The following is a 19,298-nucleotide window of genomic DNA, read 5'->3' on the forward strand; positions in this document are numbered from 1 at the left end:
TTTGTTTTATCTTAATTTTGACCAAATTAAAAAAAGTCAATCATCAGTTACCATCTAGCCTTCAATATTTAACTATATATATATATATATACCATTTATTAGGTAAAATAGTGATCTATAATGTAAGCATTCCTCTCTGAGTGTTTTCATTACCTCTGAATTAGCATAGTCTGATTGTAACTTTTTGCATTCATCTTTGAGTTTTTCCGATTCTCTCTCGCGTTCCAAAGTCATATTATCCATTAGTGTTTGGACTTGGACCAGTTCTTTCTTTAGCACAGCAACATCTTCTATGCCAGGTCTCTGAAGCTGTGAAACCATATAATATACATTTTAGAATAACTCACTAAAAAGAAATCAAAATAAAAACAATCATTATGAACAACTTTATCAAACAATGATACCTTCCGCTAATAAGTGGGCCCCCGCTTTCCATTCCATTTAACAGAATCATCAAGCTGCACTCTAGCAAATGAACAAGTATCCTGACCATTCCACGTTTGCTTTCCTCCACACACCGTGCATATTAATCAATGACTGGATAAACGGAACATGACAATGATAATAAAGATAGCTACTGCTGGTGGAGCTCCTGCCCAGCATGGAGCCATGGGGACAACCCTGTGCACTGCTATCACAACAGTTTAAATGAAGAAGAAGAGACAGACGTAAGCCTGTTTAGGGTTTCTAGCTGATTGCTTGTGGTGCAATAAATAATTCATCCATGCGTTTACTGAGTGCTATATAAAGGTGCCAAAGACAGGTCCAAGGTTGCAAAGCCCTAGGAGAGCACTGAGCCGTGGACACTGTCATGGTACCAATGACAAATACAGTCATGGAAGGAATATGGCAACTTGAATTTTATACTTGTAGAATTTGAAATGAAAGCAAGAAAACCAACTGGAGACAATCCTAAAACCAGCTGGATTTATAAAACTGAAGTGTTAGGAAACGTCTGGCATGGAGACATAAGCCTTCAGTCCCGGCACTCGCGGAGCACAGACAAGAGGATCTCCATGAGTCGGAGGCCAGCCTTGTCTACACGGCAAGTTCCAGGCCAGCCACGGCTGCATGGTGAGATCCTGTCTCAAATACAACAAAGACGGCATAGTGAGGAAAGGACAGCAGCAGGGATGCGGATGCAGGAGATGCTTAAGGAAGAGAACAGTTACATTTGGACAGAAACAATAATGGGATAAAGGAGTTCAAAGACACAGCTTCATAACAACTGTTTTCTTTTCAAAACATATACTGAATATATGTAGGTAGAAGGGTATAAGGAAATTCTTATTGCCTCCAGTTCATTAAACTATTTTTTAGACATTTCTTCCCTTGGATATTCAACTCAAAGCTTTATATATCTAGGCACGCACTCTATCGCCTAACTGTAAGCCCAGCATCATATAGATGGCATTTTAATTAGGAAGCTATAACTAACATGGTAATAAATGTTCCTGAATTACCAGCTCGGTTTTCAGATCTTGAATGACAGCTGTCTGCTTGCTCAACTCTTCTGTTGCATGTGTCAGCTTCTGCTCAGCAGCGTCCCGGAGACTCTTCTCCTCATCATATTTTGACTTTATATCTAATTAAAGATCGCAACACAAATATTAGTTTCATAATATTAACTCTGAAGGCGATCTTTTAAATTCCCATATATTAATCTGTAAGCTTTAACATACTTAAGTCCAATTTACATTTCTTAAGTACCGACAAATATTCCCAAAAATATGATGTTAAATTCTACCGAATACTATACTACTATGCATTTTATGTACATACATGCAATATTTTACAAACAGCACATAATTTTTAAAAATACAGAGAAAATAATTGATAGCATAACCAAGCATTAAATTTAAAGATTATATGATCAATTTCTTTAAAATGTTACTTTTTAATCATCAAGCATATAAAAAAAAAAAAGAAAATTTATCTTCTTTAAATTTCAAGAAGAATCTATCAAAAAAATTGAAGGACAAACAAAATAATTTACACATAAACTCATATTATCAAAGTCTATTTATCACTTCCATAGTCCACAACAAATGTTTCACTACACTTAAAATATTCAATGGTTTTTCTGGGGCATATGATGAGGAAATGGTAGTAAGGATTATTTATTGGCTAAAAAAAATCAGATTTAATATACCTGCAATTTCAGTAGCAAGTTGGGCTGCTTTCTGTTCAAATAAATCTTTCATCTGCTTAATATTAAAATTTTCTGTTTGGGCTTCTTCTAATTGTTGTTCTAAAGACTGTAGCTCTAAAAAAGACCACAGCAATGTGTTAAATGTAATGTCAGTTACATATGCTAAATTTTCAGTACTTATATCATAATCATGTAGTGGTAAAGACAATCAATATAAATCCAATTCTAATTTTATAAGAATATTTTCACATTTCAAAATATGGAGCATATGCAATTCATTTAGAGTACAAGTAAAAAACTATTTATAAATGAAAAAATAATTAGGATAGCCTCTGCTGACTATAAATATTTGTTAGGAGTTTGCTTTTGCTTTTTTAAAATTAAGATCTTACTTTCCAGCTAAAGGATAAAGTGGAACCTCAGCCTCCCAAGTGCTAGGATTACAGACATGTACCATCAAACCCACTTTAAAATATATTACGTTCTTCAGACAAAGGCAGAAAGTGAATCTTCAAGTAACTAAGAACAATGATGACCTTAAAACTTATTAATCAAAATGTGCAGTCAAAGCGTATTACTATGACTTCATTCTTCCATAAACCCTTAACTAGAACAGGTAATCTCTGTGTCTAACCTGGACTGTTCTCTGAGCATCCATCCACTACTAACACTTCATTCTTACATAAACCCTTAACTAGAACAGGTAATCTCTGCATCTAACCTGGACTGTTCTCTGAGCATCCATCCACTTAAAAGAAGCTATCAAGACACTAATCTCATCAGTTACTTCAAGAGGTACAGACATATTCCCAGTATAAACTTGAATTTTTTAAGCAATCATACTGTAATCAAATACCAGTTTATCTATAACTTAAGAATATAATGAACTAGTTAACTGACTAAATTATGACACAGCTATCTAAACCTAAAGCATAAACAATATTTTTACTGTTTTATAAACATCGAGTATAAGTATAAACAAAATTCCTTTTGTTTTTTTATTAAATAAAAAGCAGGATGAGAAGGAAGAAAGAGACAACTGAAAAAAAGTCTTAATTACCTGCTGATGAATCAGTCACCAATCCATCAGGTTTGGCCTCCTTAATTAAAACAGAACACATAAATCAACACCACACAATTGCCATGTCTGTCAAGGTAAGCAGCAGGATTGGGGTAAAACTCAGATCTGGTAGCTCTTCTACTTTCGGATCTATACGGTGCCATTAGAGGGCGAGCTTGGCTTCACTGCAGTTGGCCAGTCCCAAGAACTTTTCATGTTTGTATATAACTATCTAGTGTTGTGCATTAGGTGACATGCATTATGAATTTCATAAATTCAGTAGGAAATGAATAACAGACCTCCCCCGACCTCCAGAACGCAGTGTTCTCTCTCTCACCTTCCATATGTAAGCTACTAGCATCCGTTGCTAGCCTGCACATACACAAGCCTAACCGTGTGACCGGGTCACACTGGCTTAGCCTTTTAGTCTTGCCCACCAAGGCCTGAAGCACTATCAGGAAGAGCCCCTGTCCATCAGGAAGGGGTCCCGGTCATTACTGCTCTCTTTGGAAAGCGTCATTCTTAGGAAACTACTCATAAAGTATACCTCAAAGTTTAATGAGATTTTCCTTACCATGGAACCTGATTCTACGACCATTGAGAGATTATTAAAAGACTTTAATAATTGTGGTATTCACTACATGGCTAATGTTCATCTATTGAGTGTATTTCCTGTGAGATTTGTTCAAAGTATTCTCTCTTTTAAGCACTGTGAACTTAAAGGGAAAAATACACTGTGATTTAAGAGATTATTGTCCCAATCATACCCTATCAGCACACAAAACACCTAGAATAATTCAAAGTTAATAACTTTATAGGTGCCATCAACTATCACAACCAAAGAGGATGTGTGTGTGTGTCAGGTTTGGGGGCGGCAATTTGACACGGGAGCACAGGTCAGTGCTACAGACTTGCAGAGCATAAAAGGCCCCTGAGCTCCATCCCCAGCACTTTAAATTTTTAATTAAAGATAATTTTTTTTCAGGATCATCAGTCAGCTGTAAAAGAGAAATAAAGGGCTGACATGATTGCTCATTGGGTGAAGACACCTGTCACTAAGACCGGAAATCAATTTCCAGGGCCCAAGAAAAGAAATCTACTCTCACAAGTTGTTAACTGATCTCCATATGTAAGAAAGTACCCACATGTATATATGTATGCACACACACAAACTAAATAAATGTAAAACATAGAAATAAAGACTTTAGCCCTTAGAAAACCTGGCATGGTGGTACATGCCTTTCATCCCAGCAGAGGCAGACACTGAGAGTTTGAGGCTAGCTTGGTCTGCATAGTGAGTTCCAGGAAAACCAGAGCTTGTCTCAAAAACAAACAAACAAACAAACACTAGAAAACAAACAGCAAAAGAGATTATAACCCTTAAGGTTAAAGTCATCCCGGAACTGGAAACAAAAATTAATATCTCTTACATTGTTTTCCTATTTTATCCTCGAAGAATAAAGGATTTCCCAATAAACAAGATCCTAAGTTTTACTACACACTAGATTTAGACCTATTGGCTGCCAATAATAATCAATATTTAAAATGTATCTGCTTCCAAATGAAAGTCACTGAAAGGCAAGTTAGAACTTACAGTAGTCAGGATTTATATAGATTTATGAAATATGACTCACTGGCACAGGCCTATAACCCCAGCACTCTGGAGATGGAGGAGTTTAAGACTAGTCTCAGCTGCGCTAAATGACTGAGACCTTGTTTAGCACACAGACACACACACAATCTCTAATGCAGTAGTTTCCATGTTAGATAGGCCAGTGAACTATAAATAATTGACTAACACTGAAGTCTTTGGACAGAAATAAGACTGCTATCTTTTTATTCACGGAGTGGCATCTACCTTTGTCAATCCAGACAGTAATTCTTGGTACAAAGATTGAAGAAGAAAAGTCCTAACTGAAAAACTACAGTGTGCTGAGATAATACCTAAGCAGATTACTAATTACTTTATAAAGGCTGTTGAGAGGCATCTAGTTTATTTTTAAAAAACAGGCTATCTCTGGATTTATAAAAATTCATTATTCTTTTTCCAAAATATAACTGATAGAAATTTTTCATAAAATCACATTTTGATAATGTACCTAGAACCCACAGATAATCCCCTCTCTATCAACATTTTTTCATTAAGAATTTCTATGCAGATGTTCCTGTACAGAATACAACAGTCCCATACCACGTATCATTTCAGTCGACAGCTGACTGTGTGAAAGAAAACGGAGCTGAACCTTTTCTAGGGCCCAGTGACAAAGCAACATCCTGGTGACGTGACTGCCCAAGCTTGCTTGTGATCCTGGTAAAGCAAACCTACTGCGCTATCACTGGCATACGATTATGTGTAGTACTTAAGATTTGATAATTTTATAAGCCACTGTGGCTAGTATATGGGTTCATTATATTTTATTGGTATTTCAGAATATATTGTCTAATCAAAACAAAGTTTAGAGTGAAAAATCACCAGGCAAGTTCTGATGGACATTCCCAGAAGACAGCCTTGTTATCACAAGAAATGGGAACTCCACTGTTACTGTCCACTGCACTTCCAGTGAGACGAGACAGGAAAATAGAGGCCTGTATTTTGATTTGAGCTAATTTTTTTTAGCCATTTAAGTATATTGTCAGAAAAATAGAATAACATAGCTTGATATTTTAAAAACTGCTAACTGCTTCGTTTTTAAAGCAATTTATATGGCTTTAGGTAGATGGATGGGTACATGGGTAGATATAGACAGACAGACAGATGGATGGGTACATGGGTAGATATAGACAGACAGACATGTTTTTAAATTATATAATGCACGAGCACATGTGTGCAGAATCGGGCACTGGATCCCCTGGACCAGGAGTCACAGGCACTTGTGAGCTGCCTAATGCGGATGCTAGGAACTGAACCTGGATCCTCTAGAAATGCACCAGGCACATCTAATTGCTGAGCCATCTCCACACACACACACACACACACACACACACACACACACACACACACTCTTCTTGACACCTTTTTGAGTCAGGGTATTGCTATATACCTTAGGCTGTCCTTGAACTCATTCTCTGTCCGGCCTCAGCCTTCCAAGTGCTGGGATTACAGACATGCACTATCACACATGACATAACAAATTCTTAAGGAAAATGTTTAAGATGCTTTATCTTTACCCCCCATATTTGCCTCCATTCATTAGAATTATACAGACTATCTAACAGACTGTTAAACAAGGAAATAGGAAGTCATTTACATCAAGACCCTTACAAAAGAATATAATACTTAGTTTTCAAAAATGAAAATAATTAATAAACATGCTTCAAGAATTTAAAAGGCAATTACTTGCTGCTGTAGCCCTTGATATTTTTCTAATTCTTTCTTTAATTCTTCTGAGTACCATTTTTCTTCCTAATAAAAAAGATTTTAATTAGTAAATGTGAAAACAGTTTTTAATCTGAAACTTTGAAAATAAACAAGCGTTCCCAGGTTTCTTACCTTGAGGGAGGCCTGTAGGTCTTGGACCTCTTGTCTGAGTAGTGTTATGTCATCTCTGCAGGTGCACGGGAGAGAGGAAAACAGCCTCTTTTACAAGCCCCACAGGCGATAACCAGCACCTACCTATTAATGTTGTAGCTTTCTCGAGTCTTTAGAAACACTGAAAGCTTTATGTATGAAAGCCTTCATAAAAATAATTTTATTCTTAAAGCACATAAATGAAGACAATTCTCACGATCAGAAACAAACTCTCTTCTGCTTGTTTACCAACAATAGCGTGAGCGGCTTCCTGAGGCAGTTGTCAGCAGGACTCTGGGTGTGCAGGCTAGCCTGGCCTGGCTCTCCCCTCATTCACTCGGCTGCAGCAACACTGACTTGCTTCTGCTCCTTCACCCATTCTGCTACTCTCACCTAAGACTCAAACTGACAACAAGGCAAGCAAGATGGGCTAGAAATGGGAGGAAGGCCATGCTAAATGAGGATGGCTGTTGGGGACTGTGGACCCCCAGACCCTGAATTTCCTGTAAACAACTTGTTTTCCTGTGCTTGCAGCTGCGCGTTAGGTCATGACCATTGGTCAAGGATTCCTATATAAGCTGCCCTGAAACACAGTAAAGTTGGCATTCTTAATTCCAGGGGGCATTCTTGGCGTTCTTGTTTCAAGAGTGACCCGTGTCTCTGTCTCTGTGTGTCTGCGTGTGTGTTTCAATCTCCAGCCCCTTATCCGACTCGCAAACCATAGCACATAGTACGCAGAGCAGAGTTTGTGCTAGTTAAATTAAGTAATATGAGTATTAAGAGTTTGTGTTACAGAGGGCTTTAAATTAAGTAATATGAAAACATTACAATTTTCAGAAAGTAATAAATCTTATAACACGTGCACATTCTGTGACAATATTCCATTTCAAAACTAGTATACTGTACCGTGTCAAAGCAAGATTGGCCTCTCCACCAAGGCCCGAGTCATTACCAGCATCGTGAACTGCCTGATAGTGTTTGAAAAGTTCATCGGCAGAGCCAAGAGATTTCATACACTGGGGACATATAAAACCCTATAAAAATAAGCACAAAAAAAAGATGTTAAAATATTTCATTTTGAAGAACAACACTTTGTATTTATGAAATATGGTCAAATGTCATAAAATAAAGTGTAATTTATAATGTTAAGCCCCAGTTTTTATATCAGTCAAAGGTATTTCACAAACCACAGCCATCTTTTTAGGCTGCACCTAATAGCTAAAGAAATGAATTCTAGTACGAGATATTAGTTCTTTCTTTCTTTTCTTCTTCCTTTTTTTTATTTTTATTTATTCATTTATTTATTTATTTATTTTTAGACAGGGTCTCACTAGGTAGCCTTGGGTAGCCTGGAATTCATTATGTAAATCAGATTTGCCTTGAACTCACAGAGATCAGTCTGCCTCTGCCTTCAGAGTGTTAGGGTTAAAGACTAAAGATATGTGCTACCACAGACAGCTAAAATGTTATCTAGTCTAGATTAGTTGAGAACATTTTTCATCAATTTTTCATTCTCTGTAGATTCCCATTAATAAAGCAACATTTGTTCTAATCTAGTTCACAGAAATAGAAAAAGAGTAAAATGATGGAATATTCTTGTCACTAGAAGGAAAAAATCAAGACTGTCAGTGTCTTACACAAAGCTCTACAGAGAAGTGTTCTAATCAGAAAGTAGAGTTAACTGCGATGCGCACACCTGTAATCGCAGCACTTTGGAAGCAGAGCAGAAGGAGCAGGAGTTTCAAGTCACCCTCAGCTACACAGTGCATTTAAGACCAGCACTGGCTACATGAGACCCTGCTCAAAATAAATAAATAAAATAAAAATTGCTAGCAGGAGACTAACATGATAAAAAGTCTAAAGCTAATGTAAAGCCTGACATAACATGAAAACCTGGTGATCCTAGAATTAATATATGGTTATCAATCAACTATCACCAACAGTGGTAAAGATGCTGCTGCTGTAGGCCCAGGCTACCTGTGTTTGGGGTTACAGTTGGGGAGTGAAGAGTGAAATCGACATACTCGGTTCTAACTTTAATTTTCCACAGTAGAATACAATAGAGTTATTTTACTAACACTAAACAGCATTTAATTAAATTTTTTGAACAATGACCAAAAAAGGGATATCTATTACAGTGGGTATCATCAAAAACATTTAAGAAGCAAGCATCCATCCAGATTAACTGTTAGAGGGAGCCAGAATAAGAAAAATTGTTTTCCATTGGATCCATACTATATGTACCAGATATTTACCCTACACAATCTAATTTAAAACTAGTGCCCATTTATTTATAGTGTTACTACCCCTATTTTATAGAACAGGAAACTAAAAAAAATCTAAATTAATTTCCTGAGGTCACAAATGACTAAGATATCTATAAATCTGTTGGACATTTACCATGTTTCCAAAATATTATACTATTTCCTAAACTTGATGACCTAACCCTTTAAACAAGCCCTTTATCTCTAACTTCACAATGACCTGATTCAACAGGTATTCATTATTGAGTGTAATAATAATAGTTCTATGGAAGATACAAATTGTAAAATAATGTCCCAATCCCCCCCCCCAAAGAATCAAGGACATATGGAAAAGTATCTTTTCATGGAACCGAATCAATGATTAACCAAATGGCATTAAATTTATCACTGTATGGCTATCTAACTGCAAACTATATTAGCAAGTTAAAGGCTACAAAAACTCTGAGAAATGGTCTCATGGTTCTCTGAGAATTATTTGTCTAAGAGGTATATAAATTATTAGTAGCATTCAAAGTATTAAATTTTATTTTATTTTAGCATTAACCAATATACAAAAGAAGTCTCACTCAACTTTTAATCTCTGAAATTTTTGCACTCAAAAGTTCCTATGAATAATGAAGAAATAGGTCCCCACCCTCTGCACCCACGTACACCCCACAAGAGTTCTGAGGCTGTCTTACTCGTAAAAACTACCAAAGGATGTCAATTCAAAACCCACTCCCAGCTCAACCAGCCCAACCCATCCTTCACTCTAAACTCTAAGAAGACCCCTCATGCAATCCATTTTGCAAGGGTATGTCATATACCAAAAATATTTAAATTCATTGAATAAAAGATGAGTATCAGTGAAAACCTCATGAAGTTATTACATTTATACGATTACACTAATTTGACTGGAAGAAATAAATCACTGTGTCCAGTAAGTGCATGGCGAGTCTAATCGCTCCTCTATTTCAGTACAAAGGTTATACAGAAAGCATACGAGGATGGCACTTGGGTGCACAGCTGCACGGTAGGAACTGGTAAGTGCATTCTGACTCTGACGAGTCTATGTGACTAGAGTCCATTTATGGAGATACAGGAATAACTGTCTTTTATTCATTCTATAAAAACTAAACTACCACATCCCCTGAAGAGACCACCGCTGTCTGTGAGTATGCTCACTCAAGCAGTGCACTGCTCTCTTTACAACAGCTAATCACAACTATCACTTCGCTTTTGGAGACAGTGTCCTCGCCACACTATAAACAATAAGGATTAATAAAGAAAGCTGTCCCACCATGATTTCCTTGGCTCTCCCACCAGCACTCAGTTTTCTCTATTATAATAGTGCAGGTGACCTTAACTATCAGCTACACGCTAACTCAAACATCCAGCCAGCACTATATAGGGCAGTTCTGGGTCTGTACATCTAGAAACCATATCCCTACTTACTGCATTCCACAAGTAGTAAATCTAAGGCCTGACTCATTTCCTATGTATGAATGCTTCATAGAAAAAGTCATACTTCGTCATACTTCATAGGTTTACATAGTACCAAGTTTCATTCTTTTATAAGATTTGTGAAAGAACTAAAAAGTTATGCTTTTTAATACCAAATTTTAAAAAGAAACATATTAGCAAGATCATCAGAGAAATTCTTTCCAATCTAAATATAATTTCCCCTGATACTGCTCCCACCCAGCCTTACATATGCAGCAGGTCTACCCTACAGAGCAGTGATTCTCAACCTGTGGGCCATGACCCTTTGGGGGTCACACAACCCTTTCACAGGGGTTGCCTAAGAACACTGGAAAATGCAAATATTCACATTACAATTCAGAGCAGTAACAACAACTACAGTCATGAAGTAGCGATGACATAATGTTGTGGGGGGGCACAACATGAGGAACTGTGTAAAGGGTCTTAGCACTAGGAGGATGAGGACCACAGCTGCAGAGGAAGGTTTGACACGTCACCATGGTGAGGATGCGCATTGCATCACCTCTGATAAAGCGAAACAAAGATGAAACCAGTCTTAGATTCAGGTTCTAACGCTATTCAGACACAAAATGTTTCTATGCAAGAATCATTTTAACGTAAGTGCTTTAATAATTCATTAATAAAGCATAAATAGATAATCCTACAAATATTGAAATAACGCTTTATATTTCAAATTTCATGACAAAATGTATGTATACATATTAAGCATTCACAAGAAGATGGCTGGAAACAATAGAAGAAACCAAGCAGATGACCCAAGAGCCTCTTCCTTAATGATTCTTCTCAAGCATGCATAACTAAAACCATCCGCATTCCCTTATAGCATAGAGGGGAACCAACACCAAGGCAGGGGAACAAAGCGATATTGAGCAACCCAGAACCAAGGTGTCAAAGCAAAAGGTAAGGACCCACAGTCACAGTGGAGTCACTAAGAAGCTCCTGTCCTCTTGCCTCATGTCCAGTGTGAACTTCCTGGTAATGTTCCGACAAGTCAATAGCAGTTACACATCTTTTCATACACAATGGGCAGATGAAACCCTGTGAATAACAACTTCAGTTTGTCTTCAGTAAAACAAAACATGAGCATGCAAACTGCAAACATGTATAAGAAGAGATTAAACAATCGTTTTTTGGTATGGATCAGGGAGAGTTGACAGTGTAGCTGCAAAAGACGAGAGGAGTCTCTGAAACAGAACTTTAAAAGTTCGTGCCATCTTCACATTACAAATTTCCCCTGGACATTTGCTCAGTGTGGTACCCAGCTGGTTTGAGTCAAATACTCTGGCTTACGCATTTTAAATTGTTTTTGTTGAAGCACTTTGTCCATAGTTACCTGAACCCCAGTATTGAAAAGTTAGGTTTTATTTTAGATCAAGAAGTTCCAGCCAGTACAAAAATACTGTGATATTTTATGTGATATTCTCAACAAAGAAATTATGTTAATCAAAATGATTTTAGTCTTTATGTTCCACTCAGCAAAGATCACATCTTCCCCTATCAATAATCCCCAGTGCAGGATGCTTCTTTCTGATTCTTAGGCTAAGTCAGTCTGTGGTGGTTTGATGAGAAAGGATCCACAGGCTCATACACTTGAATGCTCAGTCACCAGAGAGTGGCACTATTTGGGAAGGATTAGAATTAGAGGTGTGGCCTTGTTGAAGGAAGTGTGCCACTGTGGTGGGCTCTAAGGTTTCAAAAGCCCATGCCAGCCACAGTCTCTTTCTGCCCATAGAGCAGGATGCAGCTCTCGGCTACTGCTCCAGTGTCTGCCTGTGTGCCACCACGCTGCATGCCATAACAATGGACTGACACTCTGAATCTGTAAGCAAACCCCCAACTAAACGCTTTCCTTGATGAGAGCTGCCTTGGTCATGGTGTCTCTTCACAGCAGCAGAACAGTGACTAAGACAAAAACTATCCCTAACACCACATTTTAAAATGAGGGCTATCTCACTGATTTAAAGTTTGAGGTTATGTCATACAACAGTGAAAAGATAAGAACATAAAGGAGTTGAGAATATGATGGACAAAGTAAAGAAAATACAGCAGTAGGAACAAAGGTTTGTAACTTTGTGTAAAAACAAATGCAGACCTGGAGCCCTGGGACGTAACTAGAGTATTAGGTCAGTGGGGGCATGCGTTGGAGGGGTATGACTTGTCTTTGGCACCGTCCTGTTACTCTGTCTTTGTCTTTCTCTCCACTTCTTGACACCATGAGATAATGACCTTTGCTCAGTAATGCTCTCTCTGATCAATGTTCTACTCAATACAAACTCAATAAGGAGTTAAACAATCATGGTCTGAGATCACTAAAACTATAAGCCAAAAAGAAAGAAAAGAAAACAAATCTTCCTTGTGACCGTTTGAATAAGAATGGTTCCCCATTGCCCCATTGGCTCATATATTTGAACACCAGGGAATGGCACTACTTGAGAGAAATTAGGAGGTGAAGTCTTGTGAAACTAGGCGTGGCCTTGTTGAAGGAGGAGTGTCACTAGGCTTTGAAGTTTCAATGGCCCAAGTCAGGTCGTTCGGTCGGTCGGTCTCTCTCTCTCTCTCTCTCTCTCTCTCTCTCTCTCTCTCTCTCTCCTTCCTGTAGATCTGGATGTAACCATGACTACCTACACGCCACCATGCTCCCTACGTGATGATAATGGACTAAAACCTCTGAAACTATAAGCAAGTTCTAATTAAATGCTTTTGTTTGTAAGAGTTGCCTTGATCATGGTGTCTGTTCACAGCAATAGAACACCAATGAAGACATTTCTCTTTTGTTGTTTAATTTCAGGTAATGAAAAGCTAACACAACATGTAAAGCACACATATCACCCAGTACAAAGGAACCCTTTGGCAAACATTATCTAGTTCCACCATCTTTATTCTGTGTGTGTATGTGTGCATGCATGCATGTGTACATGTGTGTGTTATGATCATGAGTATATGCATGAGGGGGCAAGTGTGGTATATTATGGGGAATACATACATGTATATGCAAGTACATGTGGAAGTTAAAAGAGTTTTTATTTTTATATTTTAAAACAGTTCTCTCACAAACCTAGCACTCACATGCAGACTCAGACTACGCTGGCTCTCCAGCGTACTCCACAGACTGCCTGTCTTACCTCCCTACTGCTAGGATTACAAGCACACATCACTACCATTTAATTTAACATTCTGATGACGGAACTCAGTTCCAGTACTTTACCAGCTTAGTGATCTCTACAGATTTCATTATTCCTTTGTTTACATCCCTTAAAAACTAATTACCCAGAGGGTAAAAGCAAGAAACATGAATTTACCTTTGGTCAAGGAGTTACCTTCCAGACACCCACAGCCCAATGCTAGAACTGGGGAACAGCACTTATATAAGGGTGACTCCTGGCTGCTTCGCTTTCTTCAGCCACTAAAGGTTTAAGGTGTGTTTTACTCTGCTCACAGCTGTCAGTGGCAAATGTCTCGCCCAGTCATCTAATCCTTCATTAAAACACATTACTGCGTGACTGTTGTGCTTGAGCTATTAGATGTGGTGCTGAAAACACAGTGTTGGAGAGCTGGCAAACTCTCCAACATCAAGAAACTTGTAGACTTCTGGAGAAAGTTACCAAGAAAATTCTGTTAGACTTCACAAGAGCAGAAAACTCTCCTCACCTGCCTTCAGAACAGAGCCACGGGCTCAGCCCCTCCACTGTCACACCCTGATGCCACAATGATCACACTGCACACAGGTGGCCCCTGTGCTCCCACCCTTTACACCACCAAGTTTATTTTCAAGACAGCAGCTACACGGAGTGTTCTACAACAGACATATGAGCCAATCTTACCATTTCCATGCTCAAGATTTCAGCAGCTTGGCTTCTTCTCTACCTCCCAGAAACTCAACCACTCAGTGAGTATAATGTCCACAAGGCCTGCAAGAGGTGGGCCTCCCTGAGCCAATCTGTGCTCACTGAGTATTCTATAGCTACACTACCGTCCAAGCTGGTCTACACCATGACAGACATGCTCTTGGCGCTAAGGATTACCATGTGTCCTTCATATCTAGGACATCACTTGCCTTATCCCTTGTCCTTGGCTCATTTCTTCACCTTCTTCAGTTCTAAGGCAAGCCACCACCTCCTTTTTTCCACTGGAGAACTCCACAGTGAAAACTATATGAAACGACAGCTACACAAAAGATGTTCTACAGCTTCCTGCCTACTATATTTTTGTAGATAAATAAACACCAATTTATCTATCCTGGTACATTTTTAGAAGATTACATAGCAAATACCAGGTCATCCAGGAGCAGAGTGAGGGCTGTATCCCCTCCCCCAAAAAATAGTAAATCATTATCATAAACATATGTAAACATCTTGAAAAATTAACAAATAAAATCCAAAAACTGTTGGAGCTGCAGACCCCTGACCCCTTGACTTTCTTTGCTTGCTTTAGACCCTTCGCCTGCTGGAGTGAAGAGAGCAAAACACCTGTGCCTGCAGCTGCTCTGAGCACAAGACCTTGATAGCAGGGGAGAGGGTTCTGGCAGCTGAAAGATCTAGAGAGCTGGGCATGGCTAAGAATCCCTATCTAAGCTTCCCCTGAGCACAATAAACTTGGCATTCTTGTATCAAGGATGACCCGTGTCCCTGGCTCTATGTGTCTCTGTCTATGTGTTTTTAAGTCTCCAGCTTAGTTCCCGGCTTGCATACTGTCTTGTAGTGGCACGGGCCACTCGGCTTTTTACAAACAACGTATTAAAACAGTGATAACAACACAACATTGTCAAGTGAGATTACAAATACCCTAGGAACACAAGGGTATGCCAATACTATTTTCAATGTATGTACTTCATTGCAGAACAAAAGGAAAGAATCGCACCAACATGTCAGTACATGTGGAAAAAGCATCCTGCACAGGTGAGATCCATTCAAAGGAAAAAAGGAAGGGAGGAGGGAGGGGCAGGCAGCATATACACTACTGTGATATCTAGCAGAATTGTGGCCAGCAGGTACCTTGTTTTGTTCCGGACTTGGAAGATTAACCTAACCTTTAGAGCTTTTACCTTAACATTTAAGTGATAATAAACATGGATTTTCTTTATCTCTCTTTTCTATAATGAACAAGTATCACTTTCTTCTTAAAATTAAAAATAGTAATACAACTTAGAAGGCTTCATAATTGAAATTAAGATCATTTACATTTTCACTAGTTTTTACTAAGCTAAGAAAAATAATATAAAATTTAACAGGTCATAAATAAAGACAGAAGATATTGTAAAAATGTGATACATAATCTAACCCAGTTTATGATGGTACACACATACACATTAAGTGTTAAGTTCTTTATTAAAAGACTAAAATATGCTTCATTAAATTGAGATGACAACAAAAAAAGACAAACTAGTAATATTTCAATTTTCAATCTTAATAGACAGTTTTTCATTATTACAACCAAACATTAATATATTTGTATAAACATAACCCAAAAGTCACATTCTAATAACACAACTTAGGAGAATTTTCCCTAGGAACATAATTTAAGTTTTCAATCATTACTATAAGTATTTGCTAATTTTTCCTTAAATAACAGTGAATCTTATTCTCTATTATATTTCCATACCTCTGAGGAACTTTCATTGTTGACATCTATAGGAGTTGCTGATGAATCTAAATCGGAGCCTTGAGAGCCAACTCTCCCAGGAGTCTGAAACAGGAAAAAAAAAATCAAAGTATGTGTGGATACATTCATAAGCTGTACAACAAAATAAAGAATGTCAAACAAGGAAATTAAGTGTCTTCATAACAGGCTGCAGTGGCAACAGCATCCCTTCTGGGGACTGACCTTCATTCTGTGCCTAGCAGGATCTCTATGCGGGTTCAATTCTCATTCTCTTAAATAAAGCTTCTAAATACAGTGTTTCATAACCTTCAATCCACTTTCATAAAACATATTTAATCACAATGATATCTCTAAGACAGGTAAGACATCTTGTCTCTGGAGAGAAACTATCTCAAGTGACTAAATGACTTGCCTGTGACACTTGCTTTTGATGGTTAACAACCAGTACCAAGACTACAGCGACAAACAGAAGAAAAGAAGCACAACCGAAATGCTGTCTTCTGATTCCTCTAGAACTGCTCTCTTTACTGCATAACCTGTCAGTCCAGGCGTGGAGGGAAACCACCCAGACCGTCTGCTCACCCATTCCCCCACCCAGCACCAGGCCCACCACTGTCAGTCCATCTGCGACCCCTGCTGCCCCAGCGCACAAGTGCACAAGTTCAATGTCTTTTCAGCTCCAGCAGCACTTATCCCCTAACATTGTTTATTAATACCTACCTATGTGTTAGAGTAAATTAATGTGAAATCTAGTAAAACACTAAAAAGAGATTCAAAGGACAAGAACTAACTCAATAATTGTCCTCAAATACTTGTATGTGAGGCACAGAGGCTAAAAGACCTGCCGAAGACATATGACTAATAAATAGAGGGAAAGGGTTTCACTGGAATTATGTGGCTCTAAGTCCCTGTTCAATATTGCTTCTCTGTTAAAAATCAGTGCAGAAATGTACAAGTACCCAAGACTGAGAACAACTCATACAACTTTGCTTCAACACACAAAAATACTTTTATACTTTAAAATATACTTAAAATAAGACAAATCAGAAAGTCCACATTTCTTTTCCTTACCTTATTTATGTACTGAACATAATAGTATATATTTTATCTAAATACTAAATCAAAAATGAAGTCCTGCTTATCTGAACTCACCAGTTAAAACACTAAAATTATATTAGAAAACATAAAATAGCTGAAATCACAGCACACAAGAGGCTGAGGCAGGGAGGGTTACTGCAAGTTACAGATCAGCCTCAGTTAAGTTATATATTGAGATCCACTTCAAGTGCACGAGCATGTGTGTGTGTGTGTGTGTGTGTGTGTACGTGTGTGTGTGTAGCACAAGTTCTAATAGAGTCATATATAGGGGAAAATGCTGAGAGATCTGAGAGATGAAGGAGCAAAACCACAGACACCAAAGAGACTGAGTTCCTGTCTCCTTCTACTTCAAATCTCTTCCTCTCTTCATCTGGCCACATCTCTTCCTGTCTGTCTTTCAGATCTCTAGACCTCTATGGTTAACTAGTGGCTAGCTCTGCCCTCTGATCTTCAGGCAAGCTGTATCTGTACAAATAAGATATCACCGTGTGTGTGTATGCATATATATATAGTTCCGTGTGTATGTATATATATATAGTTCCTTTATAAATCAATACATATATGCTTTATAACAATATATATAATGAAAGCATTAAAAAGAAATATTTCAAAATGCAAATAATGATTACTATAGCAAGACACAATTACTGGGGGGTTGGGTTTTAGTTTTCTTCAGTTTTTGCTATTGCTATTCTGTTTCTCACAATCTTAATCATATTTTCATTATTTTTATATTTAAAATATTTATGCTGATCAAGTAAAAATATTTAGGCTGACCAAGTAGTCCACATTTCCTTTTATTTCCTCATTTATATACTGTACACATTTATTTATAGATTTTGCTCTTATATAAATTGGGAAGTTATCCAAATTTCTGTCACTGACCCTAAGTCAAGGGTTCCCACAACCGATTGGTTCAGTAACTTGTTGTAAAGGCTCAAAGAGTCCAGAGAAACATTTCACCATAAAGATTACAAATGAAAAGCCAAATGAAGAGGGGTTTAAGGCTGGATCTGGAAGGGTCCTGAGCAAAGGCTCCTGTCCCAGTGGTATTTGGAACAATCCTCCTTACCAAGTAATGGAAGCATTGAGTAACTCCAGACTTCCAAATTTAAGATTTTTTTTTTTTTTGATTTTTCGAGACAGGGTTTCTCTGTGGCTTTGGAGCCTGTCCTGGAACTAGCTCTGTAGACCAGGCTTTTATGGAAGTTCCTATATTTAAGCGTGATTGATTAAATCAGTGCCATTGTTGATTAACTCAGCCTCTAACCGTTCCTCTTCATCTTGAGGTTAAGTTCACAGTTCCAAATTAGAAGCTTTGGTTAGCTCCTCTGGCAACTGAAGCAAAGAATTATGGGTGTTTTCCTTAGTTGCAGCAAGAGATCCTCAGGACAAACTACCCACTCTAGCCTACCCCTTGTGTACTGTGTAACTGCACAGTGGGCACACTAAGTGATAGGAATGGGGGGGGGGATAATGATCTTTGTTCTTGTATAATGTGTCATTGCACAGTGGGCACACTAACCAGTGATGGGGGGGGGGAGATAATGATCTTTGTTCTTGAAATCTGCAAAACTGAAACTTATCTTGACTAGGTGATAAGGGATCAGACTTGCCTCCTCTGGTTCATCTGCCAAGAGAAGTAATTAACTACCCCATGCAAACCATCCCTAAATCAGCGTCTCAGCTAAACTTGTAGCAAGGTTTTAGTAACAAGAGTCTAACAAGAGCCTGTCTTCTCCTTGAGCAGTTTTCCACTCAAGTTGCCTTCCTTTCCACGCCGTATTTTCACTTTACCACCCAGCCTGTCTGTGTCCAGCAGCCAGACTCATTCCAGTAACAGATAATTTCTGATGCATAAAGGGAAGCATCAATTATCACCCTTGCTAGACCTGATAAAAAGGCAGGACTGTCCCAAGTTCAAGGCCAGCTTGAGCTATTAGGCAAAACCTTGTTTTAAAATAAAAATTCAAAACAGAAGGGCAGGGTTTGAAGAAGTGTCTTAGTGGTAGAGCACTTGCCTGGCACAGGCAGGTTTAGGTTCAATCCCCAGTGCACACTCACAGAGAGAGGGGGGAGAGGGAGGGAGAGAGAGAGAGTGTGTGTGTGTGTGTGTGTGTGTGTGTGTGTGTGTGT

General features: G+C 38.3%; 1 protein-coding gene across 2 annotated transcripts in view; it reads right to left on the bottom strand.

Annotated features, from left to right (window-relative positions):
- Eea1 (early endosome antigen 1) overlaps nucleotides 1–19,298 on the bottom strand; it is a 92,739-nt gene that overhangs the window by 50,633 nt on the left and 22,808 nt on the right. For both annotated transcript variants that reach the window (XM_005358135.2, XM_026784507.1), the window contains exons 2-9: nucleotides 16,065–16,148; nucleotides 7,627–7,754; nucleotides 6,703–6,757; nucleotides 6,550–6,615; nucleotides 3,213–3,252; nucleotides 2,153–2,266; nucleotides 1,464–1,585; nucleotides 154–309 (exon numbers count right to left, since the gene is read on the bottom strand). In XM_005358135.2, coding sequence (XP_005358192.1) covers nucleotides 154–309; nucleotides 1,464–1,585; nucleotides 2,153–2,266; nucleotides 3,213–3,252; nucleotides 6,550–6,615; nucleotides 6,703–6,757; nucleotides 7,627–7,754; nucleotides 16,065–16,148 — 765 coding nt within the window. The remainder of the gene's footprint in view (nucleotides 1–153; nucleotides 310–1,463; nucleotides 1,586–2,152; nucleotides 2,267–3,212; nucleotides 3,253–6,549; nucleotides 6,616–6,702; nucleotides 6,758–7,626; nucleotides 7,755–16,064; nucleotides 16,149–19,298) is intronic.

Source organism: Microtus ochrogaster, chromosome 24 (genome assembly GCF_000317375.1).
Source record: "Microtus ochrogaster isolate Prairie Vole_2 chromosome 24, MicOch1.0, whole genome shotgun sequence".
NCBI lineage: Eukaryota > Metazoa > Chordata > Mammalia > Rodentia > Cricetidae > Microtus > Microtus ochrogaster.